General features: G+C 37.8%; 1 protein-coding gene across 1 annotated transcript in view; it reads right to left on the bottom strand.

Moving 5' to 3' along the window:
- Positions 1 to 4,126: 4,126 nt before the first annotated feature.
- Positions 4,127 to 19,592, bottom strand: part of Ddx1 (DEAD-box helicase 1) — a 30,897-nt gene continuing 15,431 nt past the window's right edge. Inside the window, exons 14-26 of the mRNA XM_055625665.1 lie at positions 17,703 to 17,763; positions 14,459 to 14,557; positions 13,209 to 13,298; positions 12,210 to 12,398; positions 12,056 to 12,107; positions 10,328 to 10,474; positions 8,386 to 8,477; positions 6,861 to 6,933; positions 6,712 to 6,784; positions 6,592 to 6,634; positions 5,569 to 5,664; positions 5,202 to 5,322; positions 4,127 to 4,456 (exon numbers count right to left, since the gene is read on the bottom strand). Of these exons, the coding sequence (XP_055481640.1) occupies positions 4,326 to 4,456; positions 5,202 to 5,322; positions 5,569 to 5,664; positions 6,592 to 6,634; positions 6,712 to 6,784; positions 6,861 to 6,933; positions 8,386 to 8,477; positions 10,328 to 10,474; positions 12,056 to 12,107; positions 12,210 to 12,398; positions 13,209 to 13,298; positions 14,459 to 14,557; positions 17,703 to 17,763 (1,267 nt within the window). The 3' untranslated portion in view covers positions 4,127 to 4,325. The remainder of the gene's footprint in view (positions 4,457 to 5,201; positions 5,323 to 5,568; positions 5,665 to 6,591; positions 6,635 to 6,711; positions 6,785 to 6,860; positions 6,934 to 8,385; positions 8,478 to 10,327; positions 10,475 to 12,055; positions 12,108 to 12,209; positions 12,399 to 13,208; positions 13,299 to 14,458; positions 14,558 to 17,702; positions 17,764 to 19,592) is intronic.

Genomic DNA, 19,592 nt, shown 5'->3' with positions numbered 1-19,592 from the left:
ATCTCAAACTCTGGTCTGAAGACTGCAGGCCAGTTCTCGCTCAAGTACATCTAAGAATTCTTTAGCAAGTTCTTGCTAGGTCTGACTGCTGCTAAGCATGCCATTTCAGGAACTTTAAATGGCTTTTACAGAGCTTTCTCATATGTCCCCTCTGCAGCAATACCTCACAGGACAGGGTCCAAGCCAGTTCCTACCACTCTAGTACCACTTTGTCTAAACACAGAATTTTCCCTGTTATACCCAAGTCACACTGACGTAGCTGGTTGCTATCTTTAGGTAACAAACATTTGAAGGTATCCAGGGATTCACACTTTTGGAAAGTGAAAGCCCAACCTATGATGGTCATCACTATTCCAGCATTCAAGAAGACACACACATGCACGCATGCACGGCAGATATGGCAACGTAGGCATGTGCAGAGGATGAATCAGGCTCCACTTAAAGCAGCTTGCTAATATCACCTGGGACACCCAAGGCCTACTTCTGCCCAGAGCAGTTAAAGCAGAGTTTCTGGAGGCAGGGTATATATACTGGCATTTCATTTAAGGCATCACCTGGCTGTGATGTCCTCTGAATCATCTTTGGGTAAAAACTTGCCATGAGAATGAAAGCTCTGAGAGCTATTTCTCTGCTTCTCTAATCACAAACTCTCAGCAATCTCAATTGGTTAAAATGCAGATGGTCTGGGTCCTGTCCTTGAGCTAACAGAGTCTCCATGTTAGTGGGCTGAAGAGAAGTCTGTAACTATTACTGGAATCAAATGCAGGCCTCCTGGATGACAAAAACCTTCCAGATGTCCCTCAATAGTTTAACCACAGTGGGATATCAGAAAGAAACAAAGTAACTAGCTAGAGCTTTAAAGGATTTTTAATGAATCAAAAACAACTGAACAGAAACCAACAGCAAAAATTCTCCATCTTCTCCTCTCCCTATAATGCCCCAATCTCCCCTCAGAGGGACCGTGAAAAAAACCATCTTCTCTCCCTAAAGGAACATCCTATAGGCCTCCACCTTCTTTTGCCTCTAGAGAGGCCCCTATAATGCCCTATCTCCTTCCCCCAGGAACCCTGTAAAACCCATCTCCTCCTCCCCTAAAGGAAGCCCTTATAGTTCTCATCTCTTCCTCCCTTGAAAGGCATCCTTCACAATTACTTTAGAGAAACATTATCCCTCCCTTTCCTTCCTGTACCATCACATTTTTGTTCTAATATTTCTTCTCCCACCCCCACAAAAAAAGAGCACTTTGGGGCAGCTAGTAGTACTTGGAAAATGCCAGTATCTGCAGTCTAATGGTAAGAGTGCTGTAAGAGAATCTACCCTGGGTTTCCTTGTATATTTACCTACACCCCCTCCTTCCCCTAGCCTCCCTCACCCCCTCCCCACTTCACATATCTCATTCAAATAGCAATGAAGCGCATATTTTCTCTGTTAAGTCAAAACAAGGTGAGGAATGTGACTAAACGGTTTTGCCCATTTAGAATTGGCTGGGAACCAAGTCTTTTCTTTCTTTCAAGATCTGGGGCAGTTCTGAGTCATTGCCACACAGTTCTACCTTGAAAAAGGAAAGAAAAAAAAAAAAAGCAAGCCAACTGCAAGCTTAGATCTTAGTTTATACTATAATGCAGTGGTGGTGGTGGAAGCCACAGGGAGGGAGAGTCAGAGGTAAGGAGTCAAGTGGGAAGCGCCTCCTGTCTGCTTCTCTCTAGCACTGATGTACACTCTATAAACAACACAAAAACAAAGGCTTAGGTACAAGTTCTATTTCAGTTCATAAAATGTATTCCACAGGACTCTGTGTGTTGTTAATGTGAATGTCAACCCGCATAACCCTTTCAGAAAGTAAGCTGGCACTGGCAGCCCTGAAAAATAGTACAATGTTCAGTCTTGAATTCAATGTTTAGGAAACCATTCTAAGACAGAAGAAAGAAGCACACTGCAGTACTGTGTGTAGTACAAGGACAATGAGAATAATGTGAATACTTAAGAAATTTGGTGTGCCTCTCATCTACTCAACTTTGCTGAATGCCTGAAAGACTACAAAATAATGCAAATTATTTTCATGAAGGAACCACAGCTTAGTGTGAAGCTAGTGACCTTGCCCTCTGCTATACTGAATATATATGAGTTGAAATCAGATTCTAGCCAGGCCTACTGTGAAGTTCACATCCTTTCAAGTTCCCCTCAGTGCTCATCAGCTTTGGGGGACCATTGTGATAAATCATCGCAGTGCTTTGATGGACTGTTACAAACTTATTAAGATTGGAAATACACCCCAGCTCTTCAAGCACAGAACCACTCCAGTCACCATGTGGGAGTGGCCCTCACAATCAAAGCCTGAAGATGGTGGCTGAGAAGGCTAGACCCATCATGCACTGAAGTGTAGAAAGATTGACCCAAACGTGTGAGAGGCATTTCAGTTTCTGTAGAATTTAATAAGGAAGGGACAAGGAAGCCGAGTCAGAAAGTTAATATTTTTAACATGTTTTAGCCTTTCCATGGCCTCGAGTGCTCTGAGGCAGAGGCCAAAGTTCTGTGACCAAGATCTGAGCATGCAGCAACTCAGATAACATCTGGTACTGTACCAGAAAATTCACAGGGAATGAGCGGCTACTTTCTAGGGTAAGCCATGAGGTCCCTCATGAGGTCTCTGCCATTTCCCAAGTATCCCTCTGAACCATTGGAATCTACTGGCACACTAGTCCTGCATCCAAGGTCCAGCCCAAGTGAGGGAAAGAACTGAAAAAGGGGCAGAGGTGACAACCATTCCCTTCATTCACACCCCACTGACTGGATACCAGGAAGGAGAACCTACTAAGATGCAGGAGCTCCAATTTCTAAAAGGAAAGCATCCCTCAGGCTCAGTCATCAATAACAACCAGGCTTAAAGAATAACTGACTCACAGGCTTCCCACTGGCACAAGTACAAGAAAGCATTAGTGGGGAAGTAGGGAAAGAGACAGCAGGTCAGGTCAGGTCTCCAAAGAGCACCCCCCCCACACACCACCTCCCAACTTTGGGTCCTTTAACATGAAAGTTTCTCCTTCAACAGCTCAAAGTTAGATAGCAACTTGAATCACAAACTGAATCTCCCCCTGTCAACCAGCTCAAGTCAGCATTGTTCCTAGCTGTCTAGTGAATGTCAGAATGGTTTTCAACAGTGGCTCCGAGAACAAACAAGAAAACCCAAGAAATTCAAGTTCTGTTTGTAGTTCTATCAACCAGAGGCCCACTAAAACAAGGCTGTAACAAGAGGATCAGGGAGATTCTTTCTAGCTCTTACTATTTAACCAACCTGAACTTCAGTCCTGTCTTTGATGCTATGCATCTAAACATCCATTTCTAAAGAGTGGTTAATGTGCGGAGCATGCAAAGAGCGGTCTTCGCCTGGCCATGAGATATGACAGCAGTTCTAGGACATCTCTAAAGAAACCGGTCTAGAAGTTAAAGACTGGTATCCTCAATCACTTTGCACAAAGCTCTGGAACTAAAGCATCAGTGATGGCTTTCCCACTGGTGGCTGTGTATTTCTTGAGATTTTACTGGGATATTCCATTGTAAAATGTTTGAAAACCATCACATGTTCTTAGGGAATCTCTAGGATGAGATTCTACCCCTGAAACTACTTCCTTACCTAGGGGTCCAAAGGCACAAACAGCAATTTAGTTGTATGTATTTTAAATTTCTCCTGAGGTATTTTAATCTCAAGTACAGAATTTTAATCTTAAGGACTGTAATTAACTAATTTTAGAACACAGAGGGACAGAAAAATCATTTTGTCCTTCTGTATATCATCTACAAAAAGAGGTTCTTGAAAAAAAAAATTCAGTGACTCCTTCACTGTCACCAACATTAGTCATCAATCCATACATAGCAAACCATAATGAATTCCCAAGCACCCTCCTGGTTTCCAAATTAGTCAAAAAGCCCTTCAGCTTTGGGATCCCTTGCTCTTCTTTCTTGTTACAACTCTCCTAGCATCACTCCTGTGAAAAATTCCACTCAAAAGATATTGGATCTGGGTTTCATGTGGGTCCTGGGTCACATCCATACATCCATAAACTGTATTTCACAAGCCCAGTGTTCTTAAAAGAAAAAAAAAATGTAACTTTAAAAGAAGACACAAACCTTCATAAAAATATATTTGTCGTATTTATTTTCATTAGACTGCCATTTTATGAAGAATTCCTATGATTTGTGTTTCCTGACATGCTAGAGTTAGCAGTAATAGCTTAGTTACTATAAATACTGCTGCCTGGAAGCAGTACCACTGTGTTAGAGTTAAGACTACAGACTTTATTACTCCAATGCTACTCCATCTACAGGAATCAGAAGGTTCTGAACAGCTGGTTGGGAAGGTAGCCAAGGTGCAGGAAAGATGTCTGTGCTTCCTTTTCAAGGGCAGCCAACTCTTGAACAGTAGGTGCCAGGATGTCCACATGGCCTTTATAGTTTCCACCTGCACGCCACACACACAAAAATCATAAAGCAATGTAAATAACACGCTTGAAGCACTTGTCAGGAAGACTTGGGCTCAATTCTACCACTTCAAATACCACTTCTAGCAATAAAAACTTACTACCAGGCAAGTTTTCTCCAGAACATTTAGCTTTAAAATTTTAAATCAAGAATTCCAATATATATTAGTAATCAAGCTTCATTAATTGTTGCCTCAATACCCACCATTCTCTTAGTTTTCAAACCATTAATCTATCCTGAATCTAAAACATTCAGAATTATTCTGGGCAAAGAGAACACTAAATGAGTTTGACACTTCCATTAAAGACTTCTGATTCTTTGTTCAAAATTACCTTTAATAGTCATTTCCTAATAGTTCATTAAAAGTTCAAGTACTCTTGATATGAAAACTTCAAGACCATCAGCTAATTTGCTGTCCCTCATTCTCATACAGATCATACAATAAAATGCTGCAAGCCAAGTGGTAATAAAGCACTGGAGAGTAATTAGTAGAAAATAATTAACATGCTAATAATATACTATTAGCATAATGAACAAAATCATGGTCTTCATAAATGACACTCAAAGAGGCAAATTCAGCCAAGTGTGGTGGTACACGCCTATAACCACAGCACTCAGAAGGCTGAGACAGGAGGATCTTGGGTTGGGTCCTGCCTGGGTTATAAACATTGGGTGCAATATGGAGAGGCAGGGAGCCAGAATACACTAAACATCTGAAAGCTTACCGCCAGCAGCCCTTTTTTGACCATATGTAACTTTCCCATCAAATTCATCCACTGGGACCTTTATATCTGGCTCAACCTGGGAAATGGTACAGTTCAGGTGTTCTTCTATCTCAGAAAGTAGCTAAAAAAGAGAATATTAAAATACTTCAGATAAAAAATTTCACTTGATAAGAGTTTCACTGCAACAGCATTAAATAAACTAGGTAAGCCAGAATGCTTAATACAAATGGAAGCTAGATATGCTGCAGCTTACAAATAACAGTATTAGTCAGTTACTCCTCTCATCACTGAGACAAAACTTTTCCAGATGAATGCAGTCTGCTTATAAATTTCAATAAAGTCTCTGGGAGTACTGGCAAAGTCTCACCTGCATTTCATTGTACCAGATGGTACAGCCACCATCCTCCTTGAGTCTAGTGTTATAGCACCCTTTCCCACGGTTGCTGCATACATGGTACCAAACCTACATTAAATGGAGAAAAAACATGACCATGTACAGATGGAGAAACTAAATATTTTGTCCTACATTTTTTAACTTTTTATTTCCTCAAAACACTAAATATGTGTTTTATATAATATATAAAAATACATATGTTTATATTATATATATATATATATGTATAATATATGTATAATGTGTTTTATCCAATGGCTATTACTTGATGGCTCACTGAATAGATCGGAGTTTTTCTGGCAATAACACAAAAGAATATGAGTTACAAAATAATAGGAAAAAAAAATTCTCAAACCAAACAAACTAACATCAAAACTGATGTCCAAAGAGGCATATGTGCTTAGGTGTGGTCGTACATGTCTGTGAACCCAGCTAAGGCAAGGAAGGTCAAGTCTGAGGACAGTCTGGGCTACTAAAAGGTGTTCCTGGCAGTGGGGAGGGGATAAATACTGGAGAATGTTGTGTTAAAATTAATACTTTCAAAAGTCTGTTTATATCCAAGAAAAATAAAGCACATAGGGGAAGTGTGTACATAAATTTGAGAAAAAGATACAGAGGAGACCTTGTAAAAGTTTCCCCATAAACCATAATTATATATGTATATATGTGTTTATATATATTTATGTTTCTATACACACACACACAAACATATGGTCACCCCTAATGGCATCATACTATAATATTTAAATAGTTTTTTTATTGAAAAACTATATTAAGGTTATTAGAAATATTCATACTTTGCTCCTTCCTTTGTAAGCCATATTGCTACTATTTGCCTGTTAAATTCAGAGGGAAAAAATGCCATAAAATGTTCACATACTTCTGTTTGTGACTGACTCCAATCAATAGGAAATCGAGCTGCTTTCCCACACAAAAGCTGCTTCCCACATCAAAAACATAGCTCACAATGACTCAACCAGAGACTGGGAAGATTACCTTTTCTTTCTCTGTTGCCACCAGGGAAATGGCCAGGCCCATCCTGAAAGATTTCAAAGCGTGTATTAGACTTCATTTCTGAAGCACAGAAGCTCAAAGGGGGATGAAATTGACCAGTACCTTTCAGCTCGTCCCACTCTGCCAATCCGGTGCACATAGTTCTGCTTTTCATCAGGCAGGGTGACGTTTATAACTGTAAATAAAGGCAATGGTTACCAGCTGCCATTTGTTTGTAAGGTTAACGTGTAAAGCATCAAGTGTCTTCTTACCATAAGGAACACCGTGGATGTCAATTCCTCTAGCAGCTACATCTGTGCAAATCAAGAATCTCACATCTCCTTTCTAAAAGAAAGGAGAAAAGGAGTCACATATCAGTAAACACATAAAACATAAAAACAAACATTCTTTTCACTAAGAGGATTAAATACTACTTTCAGATTAGCAGTTTGGACATAATAACCTACTGGAACAAATCTTGAAGCTTCATTCTATGTTCTGCTGAACAAGATATTAATGGTTGCCTTGTTTTTTGTATACCAGTGATATTAAGCCATTGCTAAAATCTGGCTTTATCTTTAGTCTTTAACAATATCTTTGGAACCTCAAAATACATAATAGAACAGAACACAAAAACAAAAGTGCTGTCTTTATTTTTTATATTAAAATTGCCTAAAGGATGGGGGATGGTTCATCTCCCATGGGAGTGGTTAAGAGCACTGACTGGTCTTCTAGAGGACCTAGATTCCATTCCCAACCCCTACATAGCACTAACAATCTGTAATATCAGATCCAGAGGATTCAACACTCTCTTTTGAATTCTGTGGACACTGCACACACACGATACAAACAAAACACCCATTTAAGAAAAAAATCTCAAAAACAAATAAAGCTAGAATACCAGATATAGTACCCTGAAGTTACACTTTTTGGTAACAGACAAAATTCCAAAGAAGGAATAACCCCTAGTGCTTACAAAGGAAATATAAATTAGCCTATGGATGCGTTTGTGCAAAAGAAAATGCAGATTTGGAGGTGAGAAGAGCACAATAACTTTTGGTCTAGTGAAGTAGCCAAGACAAATGGCGGTGAACTTGGTGAAATGAATCCAGGGAACATCAGTGATACATAGCATGGAAGCATGAACCAATCTAAGCCTGATATGTCCCATCTTTTTCCATACCATGCATCTCAGAAAAAATACCCACCCAGTACAGCAATGAACACTCTGGTGAACTGGAATTTTAGTGGAAAGAAACTACACAGGTTGGGTTCTAAATGAAGAAGGCCCATTGCACACACCAAGAGCTCTGAAGGCCATCGGAATGCAACAAAGCACTTGGAAAGGTGCACTTGGAATAATGGTAAAACAAGGCATATTTGCTTCTATACTACCAAACTCTAATGAGGACTCATTTCATAGCAAAGAAAATTGTTTACAAGTATTCGTGCACTTTAAAAAAAGTTCATAGACATAGTTTACCTATCCCATACTTCTAAACAAGTATCTACCAGACAAAATATGTATGTATGAATGAATGTATATTTACATGTATGTATGTCTGTATGTATGTATGTCAAAGAATAGTTTACTGATCACATTATGAAGGAGAGTAGAGTAGCTGACAGCAAACATGAAATTTATTATCTGAGTGTCAAAGATGACTAATTTCTGCCACAGTGAGGATGTATGGGTAAATTAAGACAAGAACTGTTTTAATGATATTAAGTGGCAGAAAGAACACTGTAATCAACCCCTTTAAATAATAAGGAAATCCAGGTAACCAGGCATTGTACCTTAAATCTTTCCAAGTTTTGCTTTCTCTCGTGGGGCTTTCTGTCACCATGAAGACATACACATGAGAACTGGTGTCCTTTTTTATCAGGTCCTAGTGAAAAACATATTTAACATCTGACCTTGAAGAGTATCGTGCCCAAGACTATAATACCACGTGTCTATAATAATCTACACACCAATTTGGCACAAATGAAAGTAACAAGCTTTCTGTCTCAGGCAAAATACCATTAAAATAAATTCCATCAAAGGCTGGGAGACAGCTGGTAAAGTGTAAGCATGGAGATGTGGGCTCAGATTCCTAGCACCCATGTAAAAGTTGGGCACAGTGTTGGCTTCTTTAACCCCAGCACTGAATGTGGGGTGGACAGGTAGACCCTGGAGCTCTCTGGTCAGGAAGCGTAGCTGGATCCATTAGCTCCAGGTTCAGTGAGAATGTCTCAAAAAGTCAAGTGGGGAGTAATCAAGATGTCCACCTCTGGCCTCCACAGGCTTGTGTTCACATCCCTACACAAATATACACACATCCCCAATACACAGAAAACTCCATGAAACATTAACACTGATGTGCTTTTAAGAAAAATTTAAATTTCATCTAACTCCTGTCTCAACATTCCAAGAAGCTGGGATTAAAGGCATGTGTCACCATGCCCAGCTTACTATACAAATTTGTAAAAGAACATACTATTCTTTGACCCAAGTGGCTTTACCACTTTGTATTTCCAACAACAGGTTAGAGTACTCAGGTATGTTCTATAGCCTTGGCAAAACTTGATGTTTCATTTTTGGCTAAGTACAGTGGTTTCACATTTTTGCATTTCCATTCTGATTAGAAAAATTTCTAAACTGATTTACATATTAAGAAACAAAACCATCTAAACATAAAAAAACATCTAATGTGAAAATACAGTTTCCATTCTAATGCCTGTTCTACCTGTAGAGAAATTCACTACCCTGTATAGACTTTGGGTCTAGTTAATACTAGTGTAGAATTTTTATTTATTTGCAAGGTTTGCATCATTACATCTTCACCACAGTATGAGCCTTTATCTCTACTATCATTTTTGTTTAATGCCTACTTCATCTCTTTTTAGATCTATAGATTAGTATTTCACCACGTGTTTATATGTGTGTGCTAAGCTTAATATTAAAATTCAACATGTCATCACTAACATAACAGAATGTGTACCTTGCAAACCAGCAGTTTTTAATGTTTTCCTTGGGTTTTTTGGTAATTCTTTTTAACAGCATATACCTAATGCTCATCTAGATTAATACTCTACATGACCTTAGCAGAAGACTTTGGTTCACCGACACTTGGATATATTTAGTTTTTTTTTTTACAATACTGATCTTATTCTGTGATTCCTAACATGTATTTTATTTCTTCCAGGTCTAGAAATTGAACCAGGAGTCTTACTTATAACCAAGCAAGTTCTACTACTTAACTATATCCCCAGCTCTTGAGTATTTGAGATACTATCTCACTATTGTAGCTCAGCTGACCAAAGCTTGGTATGTGCCTTAGTGACCTCATGATTCTCCAGCTTCTGTCTCCCAAGAGCTGGAAGTACCACCGTGTACCACTGTGCCTGGCTTCTTTCTTCCTTTAGCTTTATTCAGGGTGTTTTCCTTATTCCCATTCTATTATCAGTTTAGAAAATACACATTCTATTATTTTAGTTATTATATTTTAAATGTTAGTATTAATCAGTAATCTAGATCTATAGCCTTAGAATTCTGTGATCCAGGTTCATATTAATGAAGACTGTAGCACTGTGAAAAAGTTCATTATTTATCCCAGGGCTGATCTACAGAAAAGTATGGCATAGACACAGACAGGTTAATGTGCCATCACTGCCTTAAATTCTTCATGCTTTCTAGCTTTTATCAATGAGAGACTAACAATCTATGAAATGAGGAAAAAAGTGAGTAAAAATTTACCTCCTCCTTGTTGCATGAAGTACTGCTCCAAGTTATCACAGTCAATTTTAGTTCTACAGAAGATAATTGCTTGATCCATCTTGTGTTCCTTGATTGCTCGAACAGCATACTCCCCCTTCAGTATTTTAATGGCTTCAGACCACATCTCTTGATTACCATTGCAACAACAGAAAAAGCAACAGAAAGTCAATCTGAAGATGTCATGAGCACACATTATCAGTCAGACATATTACTTAACTCTCCCTAAAAATCCTTGTATGCTACAGACAAGGCATACTATGATAGTGAAATACTGAGTTAATTCATTGCTTCATTTATTTTGTTTCTGTCAATGTCTTATATGCTCCTTATGGGTCTATCTGTCTGTTACTCTCTCTCACACACACAGACACCCCCCCACAACCTTTTAAAAAGAAACACGCACGTGCAAACACACTAACACAAAAGCCACACTCCAAAACTTGGTACTTTCCTCTCAAGCATTAATTATGTCTCACATTAACTTCCCTTATGCTTAAGACATGATTATTGGATTATCTTAACCCTTCTTAAGGACATTAGTAAGTCTAACCAATCTAGCACCACCAATGAGGAATAAAAACCTGGTTACGAGCATTTCAGTCATGCTCCCCCATTTCTCTCCCTGGAAAGTGTTGTTACTGCTGTTACTCCTCTGCTAAAACACACTTTTAGTCCAATATCCCAACCTATTTCTAAACATTCTCTGGTCGTCTCCAATTGTAATGGAGAGTAAGCAAAAGCTTTACAAAAGCAATACAGGACACATTAACAACTGGTACTTTATAAAGTGTACTCTTTAACCATGGGTTAACAGTTTGTGCTTAACAGGCAGTTTCTCTGCTTTTCTTCAACAGGGAGGATAAGTGACTATGGATCATGCCAAAAGGAGTTAAAAGTAAACCCGATTTTTAAGGAGCTCTAGTCAAGATTTCAATGAATCTACCTTTCAGACACATGTTACAAACTGCTCAGTGAAGTCAACCAACAAGCAGATACATTCTGAGCTCTTCTAAGGACCCACTGAAGACATCTGGTGTCAGACATGCAGTCTATCTAACAAGTCAAAGATCCATCCACTTAGGTATTAGCACTGGTATCCTAATGTACCTTTAGAAATTTTTGAAATATTATGGCCATGAAACAAATTGTCTCACAGGCTATCTCCACTGCACTGAGACAAATATTAGGCTTCTTCAAAACTTATCAGTGAGTACAGTTTCTATTTGAGAACATGAAGTGCTGCACACAAATAGTACTAAGGCCAAACAATATAAATGTGTTTAAGGCCCCGAATCACACACCAAAAAAGTCAAAACAATCACAAAAATAATTAAGAAATCCAGATTATTTGTGTTTCAACATTATAGCTAAAGGCAGCTTCCAACATCCCTCATCTTTTTGCAATTTCAGGATCAATATAAATCTGTCTCTAGACAAATTTGCTGGTTTTCTATGATCTATAGTTTATAATCAAAAAGACTTAAAAATTTGAGTCCATAAAACTAGTGTCTAAGTTTAGCGATTAACATTCTTTCCCTAAGCTAAATGGTAGTAGTTTGCTCATTTCTTGATTTTTCTTATTACTTTTATTTTTCCCATTCTAACTTTGTATGTCATATCTCACATTTTTCATAAGAATAATTGGAACAGGAACAAATGAATCATTTCCAAGATCTTTAACATATTCTACCAATTCTTTCAGCTTACCTGGACTGTTAGCACCAGGTCTTGTGTTATCTTTTGCGTGTACATCATCAGTCTGTTGAAAGGGAGAGATAAAAAAAGGATGGGGATGTTAAGGAAGGATTCAGCCTAAAGAGAGTGGCTCACCATACAAATGTTCATATCCCACAGCACTTACTCGGATGTGGTTTTTTCCCAGCCTTTCCCAGAGCTTGTCAGTTTTCGGATTTACAGGGACAACAACATGGTGCACAGTATCTGGAACAGAATCTTCTCCTTTCAAATCAACCCATGTGGGAAAATGCATTATCTTCTCAGATAGTTTCTTTACATCAAAAGAATGCAAAGTAGCAGAGCAAACAATCACCTAGAGACAGAAAACTCAAATTTAAATCAACTTTTATTTTATAACAATCAGCATTATACCACACCAGCTTTTTTATTATTTATTTTATGTCTTGAGAATCACACTAATAATGGTTGAGAAGAGATCAAAGTATAGTAGTCAGGAAATCTAAAACACATGCGATACCTGACCCCATGTGTAACTAACAGTATGACATTGGCAGGCTACCAATCAAGACAAAGCCAATACCCAACTCCATGTAATAACTATTAACAGTTTGACACCGGCAGGCTGTCAGGCCCTTCACCATTACACAAAAACCTTGCCATCGCTCCCTCTATGATGTTGGGTTTTATTTTTATTTCTTATTTTTTTTAAATCAAAAGACACAAGTTATTATTCATCCCCTTCTCGTAAAAGTTTCTACCTTTCAAATGCTTCTGATGGAAGGATGAGAAAAGAAAGGGTAATGTTTTCAGAAATAATTACTCTGAAGGTTAGGTGGCTGTCATTGGCTGAAGCTGCTTTTGCTTGTAAAGAAGCAGCATCGATAACTAGACTAGAAGTGCTCAGGGCTCTGCAGGTAGAACTGCTGAGAAAACCTTAGGGTCGTCTGCAATGACCTTTGTTTCTAAAAGCGGCTTTTAGTACACACATACACACACACACACACACACACACACACACACACACACGGCTGTGACTAGATGATAACAAAGAAAATATAGACAATGAACTTAATCATGATTCTTAAAACAAAACTCTTTGTTCCTGTAACAGCGAGTACTAATTGTCTACATGCAGTTCTGAGCTGCATTAGTCATTTGATACCTGAAGTCTTTTTCCATCAGAAGTAATCTGAGGAATCTGACTGTGCATCCTGTTAATAAAGTCAGAATAACCTTGAGAGAGAAGCCCATCCTGTAGAAGAAAAGAGTTTTTAATCAGTATCAAAACCTTTTAATTGTCTAATTTAAAATGCAAGATAAGAGAAGTAACATGTATATACATATACCTATATTTACAAATTATGACCTGATGAATACCTAAAGACAAGTTATAAGTTCAACTTTAGGTTCCTTGTGACTAGAATACAAAAAAAGGCATAATAAATAAATAAATCCAAACCATACTTCAGTATTCTAGGATGAACACAACAGTTTATAATACTTGTACTTGCTGGGTGCTGTGCAGTACCCTGCAATCCCAGCACTCAGGGAGGCAAAAGCAGGTGGATATTTGTGAGTTCGAGGCCAGCCTGATCAACAAAGCAAGTCTAGGACAGTCAAAGCTACCCCAGAGAAATCCTGTCTCAGAAAAAAAATAAATAAATATAAAAAACAGAAACACAAAACCCCCCACATGTCCTTAAGAGAATAATTTTAATTTGAAAACTGAAAAAGTTTCAGTGCTAGGAAATAAGCCCATCTTGAGAATAATTTGAAAGAGTATTTCAAAAGCCTCAATCACATTTATGTCCTTCCAGATGGTCCACATTTGCATCTCAACATAAATAATTATTGAATAAAAAATAATGTATGCACAGCTACTTGGAGTAAAAAAGCAAACTATGTAACTTGTCAGAGAGTAATTAAACAAACCATGACATATCCATGTAACAGATCATTAAACATACTTCAATGAACCAAATAATGAGGTATTTCCTTGCCTAAATTCCTCAAAACTTGATTTCAACTCCCTAAAATAATTCAGTGCTAGGACCCCTGCTGGATCCCTAAATTCAATGCTCAAGTTTCTGGTGTAAATTATACATTTTCTCCACCTACAAGTCACATTTCTCAAACTTGCGTGCAGTGTGAATGCTATGTAAATAGCTGTCACACTGTATTATTGGGGCAAAATGTCTACATGTGTTCAATATAAATGAATTTTTTCAAATGTTTTTTTATTCAAGCTTAATTTAATATGCAGATACAAAAAGTCAACTGTATGTGTAGCAATATATATATATTAGATGAAAATGTGCTTAACTATAATATTTAGGTAATAGGATCACTTTATAAATCTTTATGAAAAATATAAGCATACTCTCTAAAAATATGAATATTATTTCAACATACTGCTTCATCCAGGACCAGGAATCTAACTTGAGACAAGTTGAGCTTTCCAGTTGACACCAAATCATCTAATCTTCCTGGTGTACCGACGACGATATCAACCTGAAAAGCCAAAAGCAACACCCAAGGCAAAATGAAAGATCGTAATTACTTTAAAACAGCAAAATGGCATTTCTATTTCAAACAAACATGTTAACACTGAAATAGTGACAGTCAATGCAAAGGTATTTAAGGTCATTATGGATAGATAATGCTATACATCACATCTATGTTACATTTTAAAATAATATGATGACTTTGGAAACTGATTTGGTATAACTTTTAAATATAATCTAATATATAAAGCATGTATTAAAAAAACAAAACAAAACAAACAAACAAACAAAAAAGAAAAAAACAGGTGGGTACCCGCAGAGATTCAAACTCTGAGTCTAAACCTGAAAAGGCATCTATGGGGCTGGAGAGGTAGCTCAGGTTAAGAACAATTGTTGCATTTGCAGAGCATTTGGGTTTGGTTCCCAGAGTCCACACAGCAGTTCCCAATCATCCATAACTCCAGTTCCAATGACAGAATTGCCTCTTCTAAGTTACATAGATTAGGCACATACATGGCACACATATATGTGTGCAAATAAAACACTATTACAGATAAAATAAATCTAAAAAAAATATTTTAAGAAAGGGTCAAACTGAAATGATACTAAGTTTAACTTTCTATCATAAAAATGTCAAACCTACACAAATGCTAACAGTACTGCATCCTAAATCAGCACAAAATTTGCAACACTTTTCATTCTCCCTCACATAGCTCATAGCCAAGTATATAAGGCAAGTATTAGGAACATTACCATCAAGTTCTACCTGTAACTTTTTCATTCTTTGGCCAGTTATTAAATATTTGATATATGCTCACTTCCTAATATGTAAAACTAGGGACAAGTATCATCTCAGAGGGCTCCTGCAAGATGTGAATAAGAAAGTGTATGCAGGAGCTGCAGCTGTACTTCAGTGGTAGAGCATCTGCAAGGAAGGACACAAAGAATCCAAGAAAGCCCCCCAGACTCCTTATGTTTAAACTCAGGGAGTTTAACTACAAACAAATTTCAAATTAAAAAATACCCATGAAATGTACAATACAAACCTATTGAATGAACTGAGTGTACTATAAGCCCGGAGCAGTGGTAAATGCCTGTAATCCTAGCACTTGGGGAGTCGGAGGTGGAGGAAGAGGCAGAGGATGACACAGAGGCAGGCGGAACTCTGAGTTCAATGACAGCCTGGTCTACAAAGCGAGTCCAGGATAGCAAAGGCTACACAGAGAAACCCCATCTCGAAAAACCAACCAACCAACCAAACAAACAAACAAAAAAGGACTCTACTATATATGCCAATCACAGGGACAGGTGCAGCGCAGAAAATAAAGTATCACTCTAAGGCTGTGTGTAACACCTCTTTGGGGCAGGATTCTAACCAACCAGCTAAGTTTCCTCCCTCCTCAGTGACAAAATAGATCTAGGTTATCACAGGCTTGACAAGCAGCTGCTAGACAACTTTGAGAGAAGTATTTATATGCTGTGTATAACAGTACATGGCACACAATACAGCGCCCTTGGAAGTTATAAGCTAAAATAATTCTATCCTCTACCTCCAAAGCTAACTTGAACTCTAGTATAAAACATAAACAGTGCAAAGGCTGACCTGAAGGATGACATAGAGGTGATGGTGGAAAATTTGGGATGAAAAGAAGCAGAAAAAGCATAGAGACTCCTTTAAGAACGGAACAGAACTGAATTCTGCCAAGAAAACAATGAAATAATCTTTCCTTTGCCAAAGGCTTCTGTGAGCATAGTGTATGTGTGTGTGTGTGTGTGTGTGTGTGTGTGTGTGTGTGTGTGTGTATACACATGTTGTACGTGTATGTACACATGTATGGGAGGACAAAGGCTGACATCAGGTGTCTTCCTCAATTGTTTTTCACCTTCTTTTTTGAGACAAGGTCTCTTGCTGAGAAGGCCAGGCTGGCTGGCCACCAGGCCTCAGGGATTTTCCTTTCCAGCACTGGGATTATAAATACAGACTAACAAGTCTGACTTTGTCCAAGATGCTTCTCACTACTTCCCAAGTGGTGGGACTACAGATGTGTACCGCCATGTATTACTTAGGCAATGCTGGGTTCTGAACCCAGGGCTTCATGTATGCTATACAAGCACTCTACCTACAAAGCTTCATTCCCAGCCTCACATCTAGCTCATATGTTGGGGTTGGGATCGAACTTATACCCTCATGCTTGCACAGCAAACACTACTGACTAAGCCATCACCCTAGCCCACAAACTGAGATATGACTAACAAATGCAGATCTAATTTTCTAAAAACTCTATAGTGGGAAAACAGGCAGAAATCCTAATATACTATGGGAAGACTAATTTTGAAAACCAAAGGTCAAGAATGAACCTATTAAAGTCACTAATCACTAAAAAAAAAAAAAAATAAAAAAAATAAAACCACACTACGAACATATCAGAGTAACATTACCCATTTAAAAATAGCATTAACAAGTACATTATTATGATTCCTTGCTTTTAACATACTATGGCAAGTCAAATAACAATCCATTCAACATCAAATTTAGTTTTGCAGGGATGAAAATGAAAGAAAACAGACTTAGTACAAAATAGTCTAGATTTCACAATTAAATATTAAGGAAAAGAAGTAAGGGAGACTTGTAAGAAGTTCATTACATATATATATATATATATATATATATATATATATATATATATATATAATTTTATGAAGTCGCAAATAATAGGGACCAGAGTCCTGGTTTTGTCCTATACACTGGCACATCTAAGCAGTCTCTAAGACTTCCCTTACATGTGTCTGAACTCAGAGCCGTCTCAACATTACCCATCATTTCAAATGCTGCAAAAACTTCTATTTTCTCCATAATCTACTTTATCTCCATACTTATACTCAACATTTGCTTTTCAATAAAAATAAATGAAGTCAGTCACTAAGTAAATAGTGACTTTTAATCAGAAAGGTTAGAAGGACATTATCAGGAAGCAATGGGTAAACATCAGCTCAGACTTTCAGATAAACTTAAAAAGAGCTAGTGTTCCTTAACTTCTGGTTAGAAGGCATCTTCCAGCCAGTGCATTCCTCTGGTCTTGTGCTAATTTTAGCTGGATTTGACTTTTTTTAGACAAAAGAGAATTTATTCCTAAGTCAAAAGTAGAACTTACCCCGTTCTCCAGAACAGACAGCTGATCCCGAGCTGCAACACCTCCAATTATGAGAAGCTCCCTGAAATGAACAGCGAGATGACAAGGGAGAAAGATTAAAGTCTATTCTTCAGTGTGATCTACAGCATTCTCTCCATGTGGAATAAGTCACTGAAGCAAGTGAATACAGAGACGGGAGCCCCCTATCCACAAACGGTGCTGAGGTAACTGCAAGCTTAGAGTAAGGAAAAAAGTCATTCTGCATCTACTCAGCCCACTCCACAATATTCAAGTTCTTCAACATCAGAGTCCACCTTTAAAATACATTGGTTTGTAGTATATAAAATACTTCTGGAAGAATGGGTGAAAATCAGGGTAAAAATGTTGCCTTCAGGAAGGATAACCAGAAACTGAAGGTAAAAGAATTTTATTTAGTGTTACTAATAGCTTGTTAAAGAGACAAAACAAAAACAAACAACAACAACAAAAAAAAAAAACCACTTCATTAAAAAAATAAAAATACTTGCAAACCAAATCCAAGAACACATAAAAGATATCATCCACCATGACCAAGTAGGCTTCATTCCAGGCATGCAAGGATGGTTCAATATACGGAAATCCATCAACGTAATCCACCATATAAACAAACTGAAGGAGAAAAACCACATGATCACCTCCTTAGATGCCGAAAAAGCATTTGACAAAATCCAACACCCATTCATGTTTAAAGTCTTGGAGAGATCAGGGACATAAGGCACAAATCTAAACATAGTAAAGGCAATATACAACAAGCCTATAGCCAACATCAAACTCAATGGAGAGAAACTCCAATCAATCCCTCTGAAATCAGGGACAAGGCAAGGCTGCCCACTCTCTCCATCTCTCTTCAACTTAGTACTTGAAGTCCTAGCTAAGGCAATAAGACAACTAAAGGAGATCAAGGGGATACAAAGCAGAAAGGAAGAAGTCAAAGTTTCACTCTTCACAGATAATATGATAGTATACATGAGCGACCCCAAAAATTCAACCACAGAACTCCTTCAGCTGATAAATACCTTCGGCAAAGTGGCTGGATACAAAATTAACTCAAAATAAATCAGAAGCCCTCCTGCATACCAAAGACAAAAGGGCTGAGAAAGAAATTAGAGAAACAACACCCTTTACAATAGCCACAAAGGACATAAAGTACCTTGTTGTGACTCTAACCAAGCAAGTGAAAGATATGTTTGAAAAAAACTTCGAAGATATCAGAAGATGGAAAGATTTCCTGTGCTCATGGCTTGGCAGGATTAACATAGTGAAAATGGCCATTCTGCCAAAAGCAATCTAACGATACAATTCTTTACAGACCTTGAGAGAAAAATTATCAACTTCATATGGAGAAACAAAAAACCCAGAATTTCCAAAACAATCCTGTACAACAACAGATTGATTGGAGGTATCTCCATCCCTGATCTCAAGGTGTACTACAGAGCAATAGTAATAAAAACTGCATATTACTGGCATAGAAACAGAATGGTGGATCAATGGAATCAAATAGAAAACCCAGAAATAAACTCACACACCTATGAATACTTGATTTTTGGCAAAGCAGCCAAAACCATTCTATGGAAAAAAGACAGCATCTTCAACAAATGGTGATGATCTAACTGGATGTCTACATGCAGAAAAATGAAAATAGATCCATATTTATCACCCTGCACAAAACTAAAATCCAAGTGAATCAACAAAGACCCTAACATAAAACTAGACACACTAAATTGGTTAGAAGAAAAAGTGGGGAAGAGCCTAGAACTCATTGGCACAGGAAACACCTTCCTGAACAGAACATCAACAGCACAGGCTCTAAGAACAACAATCAATAAATGGGACCTCATGAAACTGAAAAGCTTCTGTAAAGCAAAGGACACC

Source organism: Psammomys obesus, unplaced genomic scaffold, assembly GCF_907164565.1.
Source record: "Psammomys obesus unplaced genomic scaffold, mPsaObe1.curated_primary_1811, whole genome shotgun sequence".
Taxonomy (NCBI): Eukaryota; Metazoa; Chordata; class Mammalia; order Rodentia; family Muridae; genus Psammomys; species Psammomys obesus.
Note: the sequence above shows the minus strand (reverse complement) of the source record. Positions and strands in the feature narration are given on the sequence as shown.